This window comes from Galleria mellonella, unplaced genomic scaffold, assembly GCF_026898425.1.
Source record: "Galleria mellonella isolate WM207_F2 unplaced genomic scaffold, CSIRO_AGI_GalMel_v1 utg184, whole genome shotgun sequence".
Taxonomy (NCBI): domain Eukaryota; kingdom Metazoa; phylum Arthropoda; class Insecta; order Lepidoptera; family Pyralidae; genus Galleria; species Galleria mellonella.
Window position 1 is genome coordinate 68,068 of NW_026442025.1, and position 23,127 is coordinate 91,194.

General features: G+C 35.3%; 2 protein-coding genes across 2 annotated transcripts; one reads left to right on the forward strand and one right to left on the reverse strand.

Moving 5' to 3' along the window:
* Positions 1-2,877: 2,877 nt before the first annotated feature.
* On the reverse strand, positions 2,878-7,765 carry LOC113512149 (zinc finger protein 330 homolog). Its single transcript, XM_026895953.3, has 7 exons — positions 7,498-7,765; positions 5,512-5,662; positions 5,304-5,415; positions 5,098-5,217; positions 4,205-4,381; positions 3,752-3,838; positions 2,878-3,119 (listed from the first exon to the last, which is right to left on the reverse strand). Exons 1-7 carry the CDS (start codon positions 7,635-7,637, stop codon positions 3,010-3,012), a joined length of 897 nt encoding a protein of 298 aa, XP_026751754.2. The 5' UTR covers positions 7,638-7,765; the 3' UTR covers positions 2,878-3,009.
* A 6,480-nt stretch (positions 7,766-14,245) lies between these two features.
* On the forward strand, positions 14,246-23,078 carry LOC113512019 (lysoplasmalogenase-like protein TMEM86A). Its single transcript, XM_026895769.3, has 4 exons — positions 14,246-14,764; positions 18,331-18,506; positions 18,760-19,183; positions 20,041-23,078. Exons 1-4 carry the CDS (start codon positions 14,744-14,746, stop codon positions 20,134-20,136), a joined length of 717 nt encoding a protein of 238 aa, XP_026751570.2. The 5' UTR covers positions 14,246-14,743; the 3' UTR covers positions 20,137-23,078.
* Positions 23,079-23,127: the final 49 nt, after the last annotated feature.

A 23,127-nucleotide genomic window follows, 5' to 3' on the forward strand; every position in this document is an offset into this window, starting at 1 on the left:
TATTTCTGATTATAGTAATATGGGTTCAATGAGAAAACCCGTAGTAAGCCCCTCATCATTTTTTGTACTGAAACATGACGCGAATACAGCCACAAGCTCAATTTTTTTATACTATCAAGAATATTTTTTATCTCGCAAAAGGTTAATAACTAAACATATTAATAAAATAAAAATGATAATATGTTTGTTTGTTGTTAATTGACTTCTTAACAACTCAACCAGTCCTCATATAATTTTAAAATGTATTTGTGTAAAATATTACATTCCTAATAAGGAATGGGGAAGGACATGGGCTACTTTTTATTTTAGTCCCTTAATATACCATATTTCGGTGATATGGACGAAGTCGAAGATAAATACTACTATCAAATATTCTTCATTATTATTTTAAAATTAGATACTTAAAGTTAATATTTCTCGTAGAGTAAAAAGGATTGTTAGTAATGGAAATTTGTGAGCATATTGCTATCAATAGGGTTTTTATATTGGTAGTTATAGGATTTTTAGATAGATGAAGATTTTTCCATGCACTATGGTTAATTTCTTATGTATTCATCACAGTGAATTGACTAATCTGGTTTCGTCCTCGTCTTTTCAATGTAAACTGATTGCGCAAACGGATTAGTTTTTATGTTAATTTGTCTCGTAAAGATTACCTCTTTCTCATAGAAAAATCTCAAAAATATAAAGAGTATCATTTATTATTAAGTGGTTAAATAATTAACAATTTATCACTGTATTTACTGGGTAAATGTATTGTCCCATCATTTCTGTCTTAATTTCCTTCTTTGGTATTTATTACTTGTAATAACATTTATCTTGTACTATTAGTCTGTTGCGATTTAGGTTGCGAATCAGTTGCAAGTTACTAATAAATCATTTCAAATATATATCACTATCAATTTAGTCGTATCAATTCATCTCGCAACAGATACTACAAAGATTTTGGAATATAATGTTCCTAGAGTTATTATAAAACTACTAGCAAGAAACAATAATTTTGTAATATAATTATCACATTTAATAATATTTCTACTAACACCAACTTTATAATATCTATTACACATGGCAACATTAATAAACCAAAAGCCGAGTATCCAGGGCCTTTAAATCCATTATCAGTGACAGGTTAAAAACGGGCGGGAATCTTAAAGTTTGGTGTTCTAATATTTTCTGTTATTTTTTTATATTATAATATGATTAAATAAATTTCAAATAGAATTTATTGTTATTATATTTTAGTATATATTAGACTTGAGTAATATAGTACTGGAGCCTGTGTTAGGTCTCATTTTGTACAATGTATATGCACATGATACGAAAAATTCAATAGATAACGGTTTTAAACAGTTTACAATAATATGCTGATGACCTTCTTTTTTATGCCATTATGTTTAGTTAAATAATAGATCTTACAGCAGAACTGGAATGTTTAGGAATTTGGTTATCAAAATAGATTGGAGTTGTCCGTAACAAAAAGCACCATAGTTCATTTTTCTAGAATGCAAGTACACCCGCCGATTACAATGAACTATATAACAAATTGATTTTAGAAGGACCACACTGTCTTGTTAGGATTAAAACTAAATTTAAAACTTATAGGACTTCCACATTTTCAACAAGTTGCTCTAAAATGTGGGAAATTGCTAAATATATTAAGATGTTTATTTGGTGTCTGGTGGGGTCCCTGCCAATACTCCTTGCAACTTGGCTATAATGCTATCAAATTATTTTAGATTATTACACTTTTTTTCTTAGAACCGTGTAATGCGGCTGGATTAATGAAATTAGATATAGTAATAAATGTCCTACAAGTTTAAAGCTGTGATACTACTTTAAAACTGAAACGTCAATTTCATTCAGATAATTATTTATTTTATATCTCTCAACACTTTAAACATTAACTTTTCACTAAATTACAAAAGTTAGCTGAATATTGTGGAAACATGGATTATTTGCAGTTATAAATCGACTTCCTGTCTGATAAAAAGTTTTCAAAAATTTACCTTCATTCTCCCCTTCATAGTTATGTTCCCGTTATTCTGTGCAATAACTATGAAGCATTAACTTTTTCACCAGATGTTAAATTAAATATGAACAAGAGGTGTAGAGGTGATCACAATGCAAGTATCTTTTTTAACTCTTATACTGAGGGGGGAAAAGGGATTGTACGTAATGGAGACTAAGAACCCCATTGCTAGCAATATATCCAACCAGGTCGACCTCCTCGCGGTTCCCCCTGGAAACTGTCATGATTAATTCCTGATGAATTCATCATGATGGGGTAACTGGCCTGTTTTCATCCTCATTAATCAACCTTCACTGGTGCCCCGCCAGCGTATCCCATTAGCACAGGCGGGGTTACCACTCCATTTTCATCCAATAAAAAAAAAACTCATATTGATTTTTTTATGCAACTTAGAATGGCAAACAAAGGCCACTATCATATATTTCGCTATGCTCGCTGATGAGGCTATTGGGTGTGGTGACATCTTTACTCATAGAGTCTACAGGTATAACTTTGCGGCTTTGCCCGACTCCTTCCCCCCTAATACTTGTCCCTTACCTACTTTGAAAATTTAGAAGAATTTAATTTGATTTGCTCCTTTATTAATAATATTAAGTTGTAAATTTTCTAAGTTTATTTACTTATATATATACAACTCAATATTATTAATAATAATAAAAGAGGACGAGCTCGGCAACATTTCCAAAATTTTTATAATTCTTGTGACTCTGCTTTGTCATCGGCCTGCGAAAGCACTATCAAAATTGATAAAGCACTTTCATAGATTAGTTAAACAGACAATCTGAACATTAGAATTTTGTTTCCTGTAAGTGATCACATGACCAGAAAATGAAAATATTACAACGTCATATAGATAGATACTGTAATTTCATTTATTTCTTTAGTTTGTGTTGAAAAATAGTTTTGTTACATGAAGCACTAAGATATACATAAATATAGCAGTAGAAGTGAACGCTACTGCTGCATGCGTGTTTGTCGGGCTAGGCCGGTGACTCGTCCCCGTCCTCGGGCTCCGTGTCCTCCTCCGAGTCGTCGTCCGAATCATCCTCCGTCTCCGAGTACGACGAATCGCCTGCCGTTCCATAGTGCTCTATAAGTAAAAATATATTGTTTCATTAAGTATATGCCGAGGCTCTACCTGCGTGAATCAGTACATAAAGTATTCTATGTGCTAAGTTAGAATATAACTTTAGCTGCATAACAAATATCTTTCCAACCCGTTTAGTAATTTGTGAATGCAAGAATAATACGCATCCCTCCACCTATCCATCTTTACAAATTTGCATGTTTATTATATTAATAAAATTATCCCCGTAATTATGTATTTCCCAGGTACAACTTTTAAAAGTCGCATCATATTATCTAAAAAGAAAAACAGCAATCTCTGACTGTCATTCTGTTCACATACGTTTTGCAATACGTGTTTCGCCTCTAAACTGGCAGCTTCGGATAAATCTTATAATTATCTGGTAGTAATAGTGGTAATCAATATTCGAGTGTTGGCAGTTACACACATACTAATGGTAGCAGATTTAAACAAAATAATTCTAACCAAATAACCAGTGATATGGGGTTCTACAAGTAATAAACTATTTCAACAATAGATACATATGGCGAGCGAGACTCGCGCCCAGTAAACTGCTGTGTGAAGTGGCGACGTGTATATGTATGAAGAGATAACTATTGCATAATATGTCATAATGAATACGTGACAATACGTACCGGCGTGGGAGGAGGGCGCGTAGTCGTCGTAGTCGTCGCCATCGGCTGCGGGCGTGGTGCCCTGCCGGCCGTAGCGGTGCGAGCGGGCTGCGGAAATAACACGCACACACATTACACACACATTTCAGTAATGACGTAAAAATAATGACTGCATGTTTTTACCATGGGCGGTTCAATAAAAAAAAAAAGATTATTTATAAATGCTTGTTGAATAAGAAATAACAATACAACATCCCTATGTTAATACCCACCTATCTCTTTATTTAACAATAAAGAGAATTGATTAATGGTTTTGAATATAACACATGGGGATATGTATGATTGTATGTGATATATGGTAGTAATCAGTACATATAGCACCAGGGAGGTGAGGAAGAAAACAGATCAATTAGCCCATCATTCCAATTTCAAGTTATCACTACAGTTCCCTGGGCGAGGCAGCGAGCTACTCACTGGACATGCTGAGGTCGGCGGTGAGCTGCGTGGGGTAGGCGCAGCGCGGGCAGGGCGGCGGCGCGCCGCGGCCGCCGGCGGCGCCGCCGCGCACGCCGCGCCGCCGCACGTGCTCCTCGCAGAAGCACGTCTTGCACCGCAGGCACGAGTACTGCCCGAGTCGATTGCATGACTGACCTGAAAACGTATAGTCTGCTTTATAAAATTAACTTTTTAATAACATATGCCTAGGAATATAATTTAATCAGCTATGCATGTCACTATGTCAATACAATAATGAAAACAATAGAAAATAGAAAAGTTAAAATGCTGGGCCAACTTATTTGAAATGACGATTTTTAAAAGCATAGTAGAAGAAAAAAAGAAGGCAAAAGAGGAAGGGGAAGACCGAGGAACTATTTGGGACAGATAAAAGAAACATTAGATGTCATGTCGTATAGGAAGGTCAAAGATGTGGCATGGAATGGAGCTAGCTGGAGGACCAGTTTACCAGAGGGAGACTTTGTACAAAAGTCGATTGTTTGGGTACCTCTGTCCCATTCATGTTTCAACCGTGAAGCAGTTGTGTTTGCATGGCTGTGTTTCGGTTTGAAGGGTGGGATATGGCGTGAATTTACTGGGTACAGAGGAATAACACCTGAGTCCTCAGGAATGGCAATGCATGGGGGGTATCATGGGAGAAACAGTATACTCTGTTAGGTCCATGGTACTGCTCATGTCTATAGGCGACAATTACCACTTTCCATCAGGTGGGCCGTCAGATTGTTTGCCATTCTAAGTTGTATAAAAAAAAAATGCATGAATTAGTTGCATCGACAAGACGAAACTCTTAGATGAAAAATGAGAGAAGCATGTCGTTTTTACAAACGTTACATGACATATCAGTAACTCACATTTGTAATTCTCTGATTCAAGAACTTGGCAGGAAGCCTGATGTTCAAACTGGTCATCTTCACAGAGAAAACCGCGACAGAAGCAGCACTGGAACACCCGCCCGCCATGTTCCCAGACACCTGTATCATGAATTTCATAGTAAATACACCATAATTTTAAATTTTTTATTACACAGAATTTTAATTTAAAACATTAAATTTGTAACCTCGTTCACATTCAAGGCAGACTGCATCTATCAGGGGACAGCTACATGCATGGGCAGTCAGGCACTTGCGCCCATGGCACACCCATGCCTCACAAAAGTCACAAATTGCACCCTAAAACAAATTACTGATGTTATCAAATCATTTAAATAAATGAAAAAGCCATGTTCTTTAAGTTGTTAGAAACTTATAATAGCTGAATGTACATACCACCATGCCCAAGCCTGTAGTGTAGACACCGGGATGCCTGATGACACAGTCTCCAGCTTTTAGCATACATTTAATTTTGCCACAGTGTGCACATGCAGGCAATCTCTGCAGGGCCTGGCAGAAGTAGCAGAATGCTCGGTTCTTCTGCTTCCTTTTACAAAAATGAAATATGTAATTATTAATAAATGGATTCTAAATATCAAAATTAATCAAAGACATTGAAAAAGCTGTTAAATTTTTTCAAGATCCAATTCATTACAATTTAGTTTTTTAGGTTTTTCAATAATACCCCTATTCACACACCCCAGTGCCAACCACTACCCCTAAGGAGATTCACTGATCCCAATATGTGAATACTGCTGGCTCTTCGATTGTGCCAATATTTTGATGTATGCCTAGAAATCGCAGTAAAGCAAACAGCAATCAGTTGGCTGGGCACAGTTAGTCCCTAGTAACATCTATCTTTCACAATTTTGTGGGTATTCCATTTTCACTTGAGTGATTACACTAATGCCAAATAATTTATTAAAAAGACTTACACAACATTATATTTATAGTTTCATAAAAGGCAATGCTTTAAATTTAATCAAATCATATTTATCAAACAGGATTTAAAGGGTAGAAGTAAATACAGTTATATCTAATGGGTCATGTGTGTGAATGGCTGTACCTCAAGGGCTATTCTGATGCCATTACTTTTTTAGTTATATAAATGATCTTGCTTTTGCCATGCAGGATAGATATGGCATAGTATTGCTTGCAAATGATACTTCTTTGTTTTTTAAAGTTGACAGATTGACCAAATATTATGACGATGTAAATAATACTCTCTTGCATTGGTTTACAAACAATAATCTAATGTTGAATGCAAAAAAAACTATGTGCATAAATTTTTCACTTTCTAAAAATTATAATTCCAATGATGCTGTAAAATTAAATAATGAACCTCTTGATTTTATAGATTGTACTGTCTTCCTTGAAATCACTCTTGATAATATTTTGTATTGCTATGGCACACTCACAAACCAAAGTTGCATTTGGTTTTATGTATTTTTTTGCCATTTATGTTATCTCGTTTTTTTTTGTGTATGTATGTTGTAATTTGTGTGCTGTAAGTAATGCAAATAAAATTATCTATCTATCTAATAAAACCCAATGGAGTCCTCAAATCCAAAACCTTACAACTAAATTAAGTTCTGTAGTGTATGCTGTACACAGGGTTAAACAGTGTAGTAATATTGAGACTGCCAGGTTAGTTTATTTTAATTACTTTCATAATATATTGTCCTATGGGATATTACTAGGTAAAGGTTAAAAGGTAAACCAGCCAACATCTGAACCATATTTGTATTATAAAAACATGCTATTCACATGATTATGGGAATTTGTGCATCCCTATAAGTAAAAAACAAGCAAATATTCTTACCATAGCACACATTCTGACAATACATATAGATAGATACTCTTTATTGTTTCCTCCAAAAGATAACATTTTGTATATATGTAGGAATTTTCAACTGTTTCTTAAAAACAGTGATCTTAATAATCTTAACACTAGATACAAATATAAACTTGTTGTTCCAAAATATCATTTATAAAAAGTTAATAAATCTTTTGTGGGGATAAATGTTATGAGATACTGAAGGAAATTTTGGATCTATATTTTAATAAATTTATTAAAAAAACTAATTGAACAAAGCCACATGTACATGGTGTTAGTTCATGAATGGCCTTTTAATGACCATGTTATTTTAGACATTTAAACAAATACGCATAATATTAACAGAGATTTAAAAAGGTAACTGTTAAATTTTCTGCGGGTCCTTCTCAACAGATAACAACTTCCTGAACTCTGCAGTCGATTAAAAAAAATTACGATTTAAGTATTTGTAAAAAAAGTCTAAATGAATAAAGATGATTTGAATTTGAAAGATCAATTGTTTTATTTAGGTATTAAGGAACTGACCGAGCAGCTGTTGTACTCACTTCTGACACTTGTCGCAGTCCATGGGCAAATTACAAGGGTGCTGTGCTAGGTCCACGTTGTCACGAGCATTACGGATCTCTTTTTGCCGCTGTCTTTGTTTTTCCGCTTTTTTCCGTTGGCCAGTCTTCTTTTTTGGCATTTTTAATAGGAAACTAAAACGACTATCTGGTAAACAAATTATTTTTGCTTTTGCAACTAACCGTTGAACATAATTAGATATTAAAGAGAATACTAAATAATATAATAACCAAAGGAAAAGGCATCACACTTCATACAAGTCACATAAAACAACTTGGTCAGGAACATCTAACCAATTCACACAAAAAAAATCCCCTTTTCTCCTTATATTGGCCAGTCTGATGTTAAAATAGAGAGAAATAGGGTTATAATTAAAATATAGGTTAATAGTAGAAAAGCGAATCATTTGATAAAAGGAATATATAAATTTTATGTCGGAAAAAGCGCGGGAAACGTTTAAAAAAGCGGGAGTGTTTTTTGATCTTCTTTAAATTAATTTTATTTTTAATTATATAAGGATTAGTTTTATTTATATATTGTGTATTAGATTGTATATATAATTGTATATTTTGTAGTAATAGTGTTTGTTGCTGTAAATATTGGTAAGTAAATTACCTATATTAATTAGACATTATGGATCCACCTATAGACCCTGGGGGGACAACCCCCCAGGTGTCTGCAAATATAACTATCCCATTTAATAATAGTTTTGATATATTGGGTGAATCTAGTATGGACACAGATGGTTCTAGCGTTGCAAGTTCTAAACGTAAGCGAGTACGTGGCGAACGTCGCATTTGCAAACATTGCAATAAAAAACGAAGGAGGCACACCAAAGGTCTCGAATCTAAAATTAAAGATAGTGATTGTCAATGTATTGAGGATGAGAATCAAACTCTAGTATCAATACCAGTTGTAAATAATACCGAGTCTGTTAAACCTGCTTCTCCACCCAGTACTTTAAGCAGAACTTTGTACAATGCCGAGGATGTAGCTCCTTATGTCGTTCATGTACAAAAAAATGAAACACATCCTAATGATAACACTACATTACATCCTATTGCATTTGGTCGCTTTTTACACACTAATAAGATAAATAATATAGTGAATGGTAGCCTCAAAAGAATAGGAAGAAACCGTTTATCGCTTTCTTTCTCAAATTTTGAAAATGCAAATGCATTTTTAAATAATAGTCACTTAGAAGCACATAATTTTAAGGCATTTATACCTTCTTTCCATGTAACCCGTATGGGAATTGTGAGGGGTATTCCTAAAGATTGGACAGAAGAGGAAGTAATCCAAAATATATCAGTACCTATAGGTTGTGGGAGAATTCTAAAAACCAGAAGAATTAAGAAAAAGACCATTAATGAAGGACAACCAAGTTTTATTAATACTGAAACCATTGTTATTACTTTTGATGGACAAATATTACCAAAAAGAGTATTTATGTTTTACACATCATTAACTGTAGATTTGTACATTTACCCCACTATCCAATGCTATAACTGCTGTAGGTTCGGACATGTCAAGATGCAGTGTCGTTCAAATCCTCGGTGTTATAAATGCAGGCAAAATCATACAGGTGATAAATGTGAAGTAGATGAGGAAAATGTTTCTTGTATCTTGTGTAATGGTTCTCATTCAGCAATTAGTAAGAAATGTCCTGAATATGCACGTCAGAAAGCCATTAAAGAAACAATGGCCCACAGTTGTGTTTCTTATGCTGAAGCATCAAAATTTCATCCTCCCACTTCTAAACTATATTCAGATGTATTAACATCATCATCTCCGTCCAATAAATCTCATTTTCAATCTTCTTTCCTCAAAGAGAAATCATCATTACCACATATTCAATCATCACATAAAAAAACAGTTACACTTAAACCACGCTCTCCTCAAAAAGCACAACAAGGATATGATCGTTCTGCCCATGAAGCCATAGTTAAGGAATATAATATTCCTGCTCCCTCTAATGGTTGTGCATTATCATCAAATAATATTGACAATAATCAATCCATCTTTGATATTATTCTCATGCTTATTAAAGTGTTATCGCAATCGAAAATGATACAAACAACTTTACCACCGTCCAACGATGCCATTTACAATGTATTTTCTCAATTATTAACTTCTCACAATGGATTACAAAGTCCTAATAATTCAGTGGAACTGTCGTAGCATAACAAACAAGAAATCAGACTTATTTTATTTGATTAATAAATATAATCCTTTTATAATAGCTCTCCAAGAGACTTGGTTAAAGCCAGGATATCCTTTTAGGATTTCAGGCTTTACAAGTCTCCGTGATGATAGAGCTGACGGATATGGCGGTGTTGCCATATTGGTCAAAAACTCCCTTCCTTTTTCTTCTTTTTCGCTTCCTGTATATAGCGGCATTAATGCAGCTGCTATAATTATAAATGGTATCTGTTTTGTTACTTTATATATTCCTGATCCTACATGCCAAATATATTCACAACTAGAACAATTATTTTCAATTTTACCTAAACCTTTTCTCGTAATGGGCGATTTTAATGCTCAACACCAATCGTGGGGCAGTTCTACTTCTAATTTTTATGGTGGAAAACTCCTGACGATAATTGACACTTACAACTTATGTATTATTAACTCAGATGTACCAACACGTAGAACTGCACCGAATGAAGGGTTTAGTGCTCCTGACATTTCAATATGTTCTTCTGATTTAGCTTCTTCACTGTCGTGGTATCCTCATTCCTCTACTTTCGGAAGCGATCACTTTCCCCTCATTCTTTCTTTTCCAATTTCCATTCCCTCAAGTCGAAAGAGTGGTCCTCGGCTTAAATATAATTTATCAAATGTAGACTGGAATATTTACAAACAATATTTAGATAATAAAATATCGGAGTTACCTATTGTTTACCATGGAAATGAACATCAATGTTGTAATGACTTGATGATAAATATGAAGGAGGTTGCTGATTTATTATTTCCTGTTAAAAATAGTGCTTCAGGGAAAATTCCCTCGCCACCTTGGTGGGACAAAGATTGTACGGAAGCAATTAAAAATCGTAAAGAGGCTGAAAAAAATTATAATAATTACATGACACCAGAAAATTTTGAAATTTACACCGCAGTTTCACGTTCTACTCGAAAACTACTGAAAAAAAAGAAATTAGAAGGCTGGAGAAGATTTTGTTCTTCTATCTGTCCAGAAGTTAATTCATCAGTCGTTTGGAATAATATTAAAAGATTCAGATCTGCCTTTAGTGATCATACATCACGTTCTGCACTCGATTTAACTTTAGCGAATAAATTTTTAGATCGCCTTGCTCCTAGTTATGTGCCGGAATGCCTTTACAATATTTCTCTATCCGTCTCTGACGAATTATCCGAACTTGAGTCTCCTTTTACTCTTGTAGAACTTAAAGGTGTTCTAGCTTGTATTAAAGACTCTGCACCGGGAGAAGACGGTATACCGTATTCCTTTTTTAAAAATGCTAGCGATGCGACATTAATTTACTTTTTAAATATAATTAATTCCATAATTATTTCGGGAAATATACCTACTTCATGGAAGTCTCAGATTATTATACCATTTCTAAAGCCTCATAAACCACCTTCTGAACCATCTTCATACCGTCCTGTTGCACTTTCCTCTGTCTTACTAAAGCTAGCTGAACATTTAGTGAAGAACCGTCTAGAATGGTTTTTAGAAAGTAATAACTTACTATCCCCGAACCAGTTTGGTTTTAGGAAAGGTAAGAGCACCTTAGATAATGTGAGCATTCTTATTTCAGATATTCATATAGCTTTCTCACAAAATTTGTCAATCCTCTCAGCCTTTTTAGATATAAATTCTGCCTATGATAATGTAATAATTTCTATTTTAAAAACTAAATTACAAGCTTTAAATGTACCGGTAATGCTTTCTAATTTCATTTTTAATATTTTATCAGAAAGAACAATACATATGGATCTAGATGAACATACCAAATTATCTAGAACAGTATGGAAAGGCCTTCCACAAGGATCTGTTCTCAGTCCAATTTTATTCAACATATACACATACGATCTAGAATCATTCCTTGATAAATCCGTCAAAATTTTACAATATGCTGATGATCTCTTATTATATTTTATTGCGAAGTCCATAGAATCTGCTTCTGCCAAATTATCTGATTCATTAGATTTGTTAAAAACGTGGTTAGATGAAAATGGTCTTAATCTTTCTGTAACCAAGAGTAGTGTAGTTTTGTTTTCAAGAATGAGATCACCGCAACAAATTAAGGTGCTTTATGATAACTCATACATTCCTATAAAGACTGAAATTAAATTTTTAGGTATCGTGCTAGATAATAAATTAACAGGTCTGTCCCACTGTAATTATATTTCCACGAAATGTGAGCGTAACCTCAACATTCTTAGGTGCCTTGCTGGAGTTTGGTGGGGAGCACATCCCGTTTCACTAAAACTTGCTTATAATGGTCTTATAAGGAGTGTCATTGATTATGGAACTTTTTTGTTAGCTCCAGGAAGTTCATTTGCTTTTAAGAAATTGGATTTAATTCAATCAAAGGCCTTGAGGATTATCTCTGGAGCAATGAAATCAAGTCCAATCAATGCTTTACAGCTCGAAGTCGGTGATCCACCTTTGGTTTTAAGAAGGCAATATTTATCTGATCGCTTCTTTTTTCGTTGTTTACAATTATCTGATCATCCGCTTATTCAAAAGTTATCTCAGCTATATATCTTTATTTCGTCTTCATCTTATTGGAAACATAAAAAACCTCCATGTTTAATACAAAGTTATGAAAAATATAAATCCATAGAATCTCCCACTTTTACATCGTCCTGTTTTCCCATTTATAAATGCTCATATCAATCTTTAGTTTTATCTCCTAATATTAAATATGATTTTGGGTTATCAAAAAATGATTCAGAATTGAATGCCAAATTTATGTTTATAACTGACATTGAATGGAATGAATGGCACTACATCTTTACTGATGCATCAAAACCAGACAATAGCGGTTGTGTAGGTGTGGGTGTGTTTCATTCACAATTTAATATCGTTCAAAAAATGAAACTTCCACCGGAATCTTCAGTTTTTACCGGGGAATGCTATGGTATTTTAAAAGCTGTAGAATATATACTTTTAATGAAATTACATAAGGCAATAGTTTTCACTGACTCTATGAGCTCTTTGCAAGCTCTAGCCAAATATCCGTTTAAATCAAAACCAGTTTATCCCATTATTTGTGACATAAGACAAAGTCTTTATCTTTGCATGTTGAGAGGGTATTCCGTTTCTTTTGCCTGGTTACCAGGACACAGTGGTATTAGCGGCAATGACAAAGCTGACCTTATTGCAAGAGAGGCTGTAACTTGTGGTGATATGTATCCGTATCATAATTACTGTAGTGACCTAGCTTGTCTCCCAAAAATATATTTAAGGTATGCCTGGAAGGAATATTGGGAAAAAACAAGTACAATAAAAGGAAGATTTTATCGCCTTATACAACCCGATATTCCTTTCAAACCATGGTTTTGTAAATTAAAGCTTGGAAAGACCGCAACAACTATTATAACTCGTATGCGTCTAGGTCACGTATGCACACCTTCTCATTTATACAAGCTTGGTATTGTACAAAGTTCGTCGTGTAATTGCGGTGCTGAAGTGGCGGACTTGAATCATATATTCTTCTCATGTTCTAAATTTGACCACACCTCCCTTTTTAATCATCTCCGATCCATCCGTGTTCCATTCCCAACTTCTATTCTTACTCTACTTTCTTCCAATGATCCTATTATCTATAAAATACTATCTTCATATATATATGATAACAATATTAAGATTTAGTTATATTACATGAATACATTTATAGTTGCATCAATTGCTTTTCCTATATATTTATAAGTATATTCTCATATGTACAAGTATATGTTTCATATCCTATAAATATCCTAGACCTAATCCTTATCCTTTCTAAATTCGTTTGTGTTAGGTATTTTTATTACTATTATCGTTTCCCCGTTTTGTTCTTGGCAAAATACCCTAATATCGGGGTGAACGCCACAAAAAAAGAAAAAAAAAAAAAAAAAAAATTTTATGTCAAGTTGCATGTTCCGATGAATATTTTTTTTAGCAAAAATGAAACAAAAGATAACATTCTTAAATATATTTATTAGGTTTAGTTAATAATACTAAAATTGATAATGATACTAATAAAATTATATAAGAATATGCACAACTAAATTAAACTGCATTAAATTAAATTGCATTAAATTATATACAATAATATCTTGAGATATCAATTTCGTAGTATTATTGATAGTTAACACAAGTTTTCAACACTTCCAGTATATTTGGTCACTCTCTCTATTGAATTTATTACGAGTAGACCTCGTAATATTAAACATTTATAGTCGTAATTTCTACATCAAAATAAAAAGAAATATGGAATATAAATGTAAAATTGTTCTAAATATAATTTAGTTAGAATTAAAGTAGTCATTTACATCACATTCGACAGTATTTTTGTTAATTAAGTTGGCACTATTATGATTTGAACATTTTACTAAACATTGGCATTATGTCTTCTGACCAAAACTATGTATTAAAAGCTAGTATAGAGGTTATGTAAGACTGGAGAGATTGTATTTATTTGACTATAATGACAGCTGACTTTGGCAGTTTTTATCCCGAATAGTGCAGAGTATACTATCTCTAAAACACATATATACTGTAAAAAATATAGATATACCATACACAGTATCGTCTTTTCGTTTGTGGATATACCGTAGACTTAGTATAAAGTATACTTTATAATCTAAGAGATATATTGTCTCTCTCATTATCTTTCTAATCTAGCCTTTCTGTCATTCTTTAGTTTAGATATCACAGACTTAATATAATGTATTATCTAAATTAAACAAAGTCTCTCTAAACTTAATTGTTATTTACGCCTGTCATCAATAATCGTCGATTTTGGTGAAGCGAATGAAAATAATCCTGTTATCTTTACAATCTTAAATCTAGTTTAAACAAGTAAACAGCTTCTATATATCTCTACGCATTATTTGATAGTTGTTTATCTGATCTCATGTTCCAAACTTTGAGGTTAATGTGCGCAGTTTGAAGTAGTATATATTGTTCTGTGATTGTCTGGTTTGCGTAGTCGGCAATTAGCGTGTCTACGGCTTATTGAAGATTTATAAAACTTCTTAAACCACGATCAAAAAATGATTTCTCCAGCTGATCTGGTTAGTTTCATTTATTGTTATAAATTAACAATAAAAGTACTCTTTATACGTATAATTGAAGTTTATGCTTTTTTTAATTGACTTAAACAAGAGGTTATCAATTCGGTTGTATTTTTTATGTTTGTTACCTAATAATTGAGTCGGTTCTAAACCGATTTGAATTATTATTTTTTTTTTATCTGAAAGGATATACTTACTTTCCATTGGTCCCATAGGCGTTTTAATAAAAACCGTCAGTAGTTTAGTTTTTAGATCAAATTAACTGATTTCATCATAATTGAAGTCTGCTTTATTTTTTGTGGTACACAATCTTGATTTGTTATTAAATTATTGGTAATGATTCATATAGAGTATGTTTTTGTTTTATATAGCAAGTTCATTCACAGTGATACCAGCTGTTTTTCAATAAATTATGTTGATACTATAATACAATGACTTAAACTTTAGTATTTGCTTACATTATAACTAGTTTATTATTCTTTGGCCAATAGTGGCCTACACTTAGTTAACTGAGTAACATTAGTTTATATTTCCATTGCTTCAAATAATCATATTTTACAATATAATTGACATTTGCTAGTTTGCAACACTTCATTGTATTATAAAATTATAAATTAACAGGGAACAGATTTCTTAAGTGTTTATAATCACAATTGTCTGTTAATTTTTAATAAACAATCGTGGCCTTTTTATTCTTTCTGATCAATTATTTAAAAAGTGCTCTGCTAGCATAACTAAATCATCAGTCATAGAATATGTTACATGTGAGTCTACCACTAAGAACTTTGCATCTATTGCATATTTTGTTTTATTATATTGGAATTTTTCAAACACATTATTGCTATCACCTACTACATTTTCTACAATATTATTGTATGATTAATGTTTTAGTTTGTAAGCAGAGAACTTTTTAAATAATCAGTTAAAAACATTAAAAATTGTTGTATTTGAAAATTAATAGAGGTTTAACGTAGGTCTAAGGTAAAGGTGTTCCTCACAAACTGATATAATAAACCTGATATATATATATATATATATATATATATATATATATATATATATATATATATATATATATATATATATATATATATATATATATATATATATAAGGACCCGGCTTCACATGAGTAGACAGAATTTTATAAAATTATTACATAAGTACAATAAAAAAAGTTTCAACCAATTCAACTGATCAGTTATTTTATAGCATTTTATATGTGATTCTTTAGATTGATGTAACTTATTTATTTATGAATCGGTTGAAATAAAACAAATGCTAAATATTAAGTGAAGCACATTATAAAGCTAGTGAAAACTACATTAAAATTGGTTAAGCCATTTCTGAGTTTAGCGTGCACAAACTAATAAAAAATATTTCCAATTTTATTGTTAAAAGTTTCATAAGCACATATTATATTTTAATGTAATAATTGCCGATTTAACTTACTTGTAATTAGATTGAGACAGCTCAACTTGTTTTAAGACCCTTAATCATGAGCGGCTGTGATGCAAGCGCAAGGCTGATTGCGTGCCTCGGCCCGCTGCCCGCAAGCTGTAGGCATTTGCGGCACTGTCCCAGATAAGAAAGATAGAGCCCAGCCATTCATACTCAAAGATTTCCAAACACTGTCTTTCTTATCTGTCTTGTATAAAAAAATAAAGATAATTGCGACATTGCCTACATAGGTGAGCTAAAATTATGAACACTTAAGAATTGGTAAAATAGGCAATAGACAGACTTGTATCAACTTTACTTAATTTATTTATTAATCTTGTTCCCTGCCCATACACAGGCATTACGCAATTTAATTAACATTGGTAAAAGAATTTAAAAGAATAAATAATCTAAGAGAAGTGAATCATATTCAAATATTTATATTACAACATTTAGAAATTATAATACATAAAATTCTTTCCTCTGGCATATAAGAGTAATTAAAAATATATCAAGTGGCAACATTATTGAATAAAAAATATGTAATAATAATACAACTGCATTGTTTATTGCACTCATTATAGTAACTCGGTCATCATCATCATCATCACCCTACTCTTATTCCAATTATTATTTGTGGTCGGTGTAATATGTTTTTTATTCATATTACAAAAATATTTGGCTTATACTTTTACAACCCAGGCGGCCGATCACCTGACGTCAACCCTCTTTGGAAATTATAGTAACTCAATAATATTTTTTAGTGGATGAAAATGGAGTGGTAACCCCGCCTGTGCTAATGGGATATGCTGGCGGGATACCAGTGAAGGGTGATCGATGAGGATGTAAACAGGCCAGTTAGCCCATCATGATGAATTCATCAGGAATTAACCATGATAGTTTCCAGGGGGAACCACGAGGAGGTCGACCTGGTTGGGTATATTGCTAGCAATGGGATTTTCAGTCTCCATTACTAACAATCTCTTTTGCCCCCACTCAATAATATTCACAAATAATTGCACTGCAGAAGTTGCATGGCCTATATTAGATTTAAATTTCAAGGTGTATTTTTTATATGATTTGTAATGTGTAAAAATATTTAAGATATGTAAGATGGCATCAGTGGCATATAGCCATGGCATTAATGTCATCTTACACGTATCTTGTGTTGAGCTGTTGGAGATAGCAACCCAAACACAGTGCCCGTGTATTGGGTTGCTACGAGCTGCTGGAGACAGCAGCTCGTAACGCGTAAAGGCGGACATCGTCAATGTTCATATGCGACAAATGTTTTCTCCACATTTGTATGATAAGTGTGAATATTAAGGATACAAAGTTTTTTTTTTAAGAAAATATTTAACTACTTTTTAATTTCCTAGACTCATTTTGAAAATTGTCTATCTTAGTATTTGTAAAAAATTATAGAATTACATGAGAATTATTCTTGTGTAATTGTTTTTAGGTTGTTAGTTTCTCGGTTTGTATTATATTAGTAACTAGTAACCCGTCCCGGCGTCGCACAGGTGGACATTTTTACATTTTAAAAAGTGGCCATTAAGGCTGCACATGTGACGGAAGCTTAAAAATGGAGTAACTTCTCCCGTTTTCCCAACATTTCCCTTCACTGCTCTGCTCCTATTGATAGGTTATAGTATACTTTTCACCTGCCCAGGAGTATGTAGAATAATTGTATCAAGTTTCGTTAAAATCCGTCGAGTAGTTTTTGTTTCTATAACGAACATACAGATAGACAGACAAAAATTTAACTGATTGCATTTTTGACATCAGTATCGATCACTAATCACCTCCTGATAGTTATTTTGGAAATATATTTCATGTACGGAATTGACCTCTCTACAGATTTATTATAAGTATAGATATTTGTTATCCTGCAAATACATGCTATATCCCTTAAGTTATCGGTACTTTTTAACTTATTTATTTTCATTTTTTTAAGATAATTTGGAAAAATATTTTATTATCGACAAGGATATATTTACAGATTGTTCTGATAGTAATTTTATCTAAATCAGTTCAGTATATATGTTTTTTTTTTTATCAAAATATGTATCTGGTTTTGTCACAATTGTAGTCGGCTTTAACAATAGCAACTGTGGCGCGTGCACAGATGAAGCGCGTGGGCGTGGGCGGGCGGCTGGTGCCGTTCTTCAAGTCGGTGTGCGTGTACTTCGTGGCCGGCTGCGGCGCCACGCCCTCCGCCACCGCCGTCGCAGCCAAGTGCGCGCCCATACTCTGTCTTCTCCTGGTCGTTCTGCTACATCACGGCTCGGCCATAACGCCGCAGTGAGTACCGCAGCACCTTTCGTGGTTTTTTAATGGATGATAATGGAATAATAACCCCGCCTGCGCTAACGGTATACGCTGATAGAGCACCAATTCAACGATAAATTAGTCGCGACGGTTTCCAGGAGGAACCGCATCGAGGTCGACCTGACAAGATATATTGATAGCAGTGGGGACTAACAATCCCTTGCCCCGGCACCTTCCGTATTACCGGACTGCGACCGAAGCCATCGCTGAGTATATTTGGCCGCAGGGGCCGGTACGCGCGGCGCGTGGCGTGCGGGCTGGCGCTGTCGGCGCTGGGCGACGCGCTGCTGGTGTGGCCGCAGCACTTCGTGGCGGGCATGGCGGCGTTCGCGGCCGCGCACGTGGCCTACATCGCCGCGTTCGAGCTGCGCGCCGACGCGGCGGCGCTGGCGGCGCTGTGCTACCTGCCCACGGCGCACTACCTGACGCTGCTGCGGCCGGCGGGCGCGCTGCGGCTGCTGGTGCCGCTGTACGCCGCGCTGCTCGCCACCATGGCGTGGCGCGCCACCGCCGCCGCCGCCGCCGCCGCGCGCGCGCCGGCCTCGCGCCGCCGGCGCGCCGCCGCCGCCGCCGCCGGCGCCGTCCTGTTCCTGCTGTCCGACGCGCTGCTCGGCTACAGCCTCTTCGCGGGGCCCGTGCCGTACAAACAGGTCAGCGGCAGGTTTCAACTTAGTATGCGTATACTATACATTATATAGATAGAGCTTTGAGCCTCAAAAATGGGTCAACTTTTAGTCAGCTAATTGTCAAAATATCTTACCGTATCTATATTTTTAATTACTAATTAATTATAATCAGTTCTTGCGCACCAAATTCACCGCATAATAAATTTATATAAGGATTTAAAAAATAGCATTAAGAAATTAATTTTAAGATAAAATACAATTATTTTTTACATTTATTCAACTTAATTACAATTAATTAACTCATATTTTCCATTTCCATACGTAGATATTTCCAAAAACTCGCATAAAATAAAAATGGATCCCACTTCGATTATTACTAACATCAACAATACACGTTCTAAATATACAAAGATATTCGTATTCAAAGAAATCGGTTCAGTACAATGTATATTACACGGCCGATACTTTTAGCGACATTATACGTTCATATTTATACTATACATGGATCTACAAATACTGATTTTCAACCTTCAATTAAAAATTTTACACTTTTAAAGTAATATGAAAAAATTATGAAATTCCATCTATGGCATTTTTATTCTTTATCTACGCATCATTTGTAATAAATACATAATTAAAATATAAATAAAGTTAAACATTATAAAGGATTATTTACTTGTAATAACATTTTAAGTTACAACCTTCACCTATTTACCTTAATCTAAATAATAATTTCTTATCTGGTAACACTTTCGCGTACACAATTGTATGAAAATGTTGACTCTTTTTTTTTAAGTATTTCTATGGAGACACTGTATCTATATAATGTAAGGTGTATAAATAGACACCGAAGTGTTCTGCTAATCGGTAACGCTCACCAGGTGCTGGTGATGTCCACGTACTACCTGGGCCAGCTGGGTATCGCGCTGAGTGTGCTGGAGACGCCGGCGGCGGCGACGGCGGCGGCCGGCCGCTAGCGGCCGCGCTGCCTGCGTGTCGTCCCCGCCAGCGATGTCTTCCCGGGCGGCCCGGCGCTGAGCCACCGCCGCCGATCCCGAACACTGTTCCTCTCATCTGGATATGAATGTGTATTTGTAGGCGTACCTTTAGTTTAAGCTTTATTGTTATATAAATCTTCCTTTTGTAGAATCGTACGAATTATGTATAGATAGATCGTGACTCTCTATCTTAAATTGTTATTCCGTTGTCAGTAGGCGGGTGTAGACGTTGTTTCGGTATAGACGGTTGTTATGAGGGAGTTGGCCTCCGTGCTCCGTATGTATGTCGGGGGCGGGACAGAGGTCTGCACAAATATTCAACTATGTTGGATGCGATCAGTCTGTGATATGTGCTCGGTTACCGTGTCTTCTAATTAGGTATTTTAAAAATGCTTTAACACCATATTCCATAAATAATAAACGGAGATATGATTACAATTGCGCACGTGCCAAATATGTGCAAGGTGACGAGTGTCCCCTCTGGCTCTACATCGGCTCCAAAATGCGGACTGGACATGATTGTAGGGCTGTCTCCACTACTCACTACTCAACATATGAACGATAGATGCCAGCGTGTGTGTAGATGTGGCCGCTGCATACAAGTCCTCGTAAAGATCTGTTTGTCATTATTCAGAGTAATTGCATATGGAATACATTTGTGCAATATGCTATATTATGGAAAATCATTAGGGCTCCAAATTGTATTGTCATGTATGTATGTACATAAGGACGAGCGGCGATGACCGAGGCGGCTATGTTTATAGCCGTCGCGGCTCGCTGACCGCGCCGAACCAATTCGTAACGCAGACCAACTGAAGTGTTCCTCATCGTGTGACACACAAGACTGAAACACTATATTTTTATACTGGCTTTGTTTACTCGTCAGACAGAAGGTCGCTAATCACAATTGAATACGTGTGCACTGTGGCTGCATGTCGTCTACACGGTAGACATACCCACAGAGATACGTACATGTTCGGTTGCACGGCCGTTGACCGGCGGCCGTGTACAGCTGTTCCGATTCACTTTGCCGCTTACGTATACAACTAACCGAAGCGTAAACAATATTTTGATATTTTAACGGGCTCGTAATTGTTATAACTCGTGCGTCAGACGGTTGTATTTATGTGACGTCCGAGTCGTTGCCAACATTGGATGCATTGGACGCAGCAAGTCGAGTCTTACGACGCATGGGCCCAACGGTCTTTATTCTCAATATTCTGTGATTAGATTATATAGATAGAGCAGCGAACATCAAAGACGGGTCAAACATTTTGTTATTTTTTTTTTGTCAGTATTCTACATACTTACGCATAAAATGTATCTTTACGTAATATTTTATAAATAAAATGAGTGTTTACGCATTAAAAAAGATGCAGAATTTATAAGACAAAATAAATATAGAAGTTATAAAGGAATAGAAATTGAATATTAAAAAGGAACTCATGACTATTTATCACGCAAAATTGTATGAAAAAGTTGTCCCGTTTATCTCGAAGCATTTCTATGGAGATAGAGACTATCAGACACTATCTATATAATATAAGATTTTATGATTATAACTTTTATTCTTTAATTATACAAGTTACTTGCCGCGTCATCGTCCACTCTAGAGCCACTTACTCTTGTGCATTCCCGAAGTGTTCAGTCCGTCAAATTGTCCTCAATGGAATTAGGCCTCCCTCATAAATTGGGGGGTTTTGCCAATATTTACCGCAGTTACACTATGATGGTGTTTTGGGAGGAACGTTGCTGCCCATCCCTCGCTCTCCCTCAGTGGCCTCTTACGACACCCAAGAGATAGGAAGGGGTGGCTTATTCTATGTCAGGACCACACCGAAATGGCTATGGATAAATTACTCGAAATTTTGAATTCCTAATCCCAATGGTTTTGCTTCGATAGCTCAGTCAGCGAGCCAATTAATGAGGACATATTTTTTTACACGTGTCGAGTGTACGGCGGCGTCCATTACAGATGTATACACTGGCGGTCAAGTGGATCGGAACGGCCGCCTTGTAGTTCGTGAAGCGCTATATTACTCGACACTCGCGTCGCATCACGATATGCTGCAATATTTTTTATGGCAATTTACAGTAGGTGCAACTATCTCGTCTTTTGATGGAATCTCCACACGTGTAGCGTAGTGTTTTACCAAATATATTTTGTAATAGATAAAGCGGACAAACATATCTCGTGACCCTATCATTGTAGCTAAGTAGGTAGTTTATTGGCACCGTGGACTATTTGTTTTGTGTAGCCGTAGGTTGACCCTAGTGGTTAATTCCGTAGCACGTCACGTCGACAGCTATTGAAGATGTAAATTATAAATCGTTTAAGCAGAATATCTACTTAAATACGTTCATAGCGCGCTAATGCAAGGGTTTTCAAAGTGAGAGTGCGCACAAAAGAGCGCAGCGACCAGCAAAAGGGACGCGGGCCATCTTTATGAGGATATAGGCCAAATATTAGAACTTTAAATTTGATCGAAACCTGCGTCGGGAGCGCTAAATAATATAAAAGGAGAATCTCGCGTGGCTTTGAGAACCTCTGCTCTAATGTATTCTTCCGTTTATTGTAAATGTAAAAGGGTTGCTGTCAAATAAGATCATACGTCACGTTGCATTGATTTTTTTGAGTCAAGCCAATGTGCGTCGGCGCCGCGCACGTGAGCCAATATTCGTCAGCCGAGCGCTGCCGAGCGCTGCCGAGCGCTGCCGAGCGCCGCCGAGCGCCGCCGAGCGGCAGCCGACAGCGATCCCTGTTGCAGAACTTGGGACTAGTTATATAGGTGATTTGTATTTTAGAAGTGATTATTACATGTTGTTTTATGTATAAAATATATACTATTTTATTAAATGTTTATATATACTACTATAATGTAGAATTATACATGTGCTGTGTAATAAATCATGGGAAATCATTTCTGGCGTTTCTTTTTATACTTACTAAATATTGAACAATATGGAGGC

Coding starts and splice junctions, on each gene's coding strand:
- LOC113512019 (XM_026895769.3), top strand. CDS start 14,744: ATGATTTCTCCAGCTGATCTG. Junction 14,765..18,330: donor TGATTTCTCCAGCTGATCTG/GTTAGTTTCATT, acceptor GCGCGTGCACAG/ATGAAGCGCGTGGGCGTGGG. Junction 19,184..20,040: donor GGCCCGTGCCGTACAAACAG/GTCAGCGGCAGG, acceptor AACGCTCACCAG/GTGCTGGTGATGTCCACGTA.
- LOC113512149 (XM_026895953.3), bottom strand. CDS start 7,637: ATGCCAAAAAAGAAGACTGGCCAACGGAAAAAAGCGGAAAAACAAAGA. Junction 5,663..7,497: donor GACTGCGACAAGTGTCAGAA/GTGAGTACAACA, acceptor TTTTTGTAAAAG/GAAGCAGAAGAACCGAGCAT. Junction 3,120..3,751: donor CGCGCCCTCCTCCCACGCCG/GTACGTATTGTC, acceptor TTTTACTTATAG/AGCACTATGGAACGGCAGGC.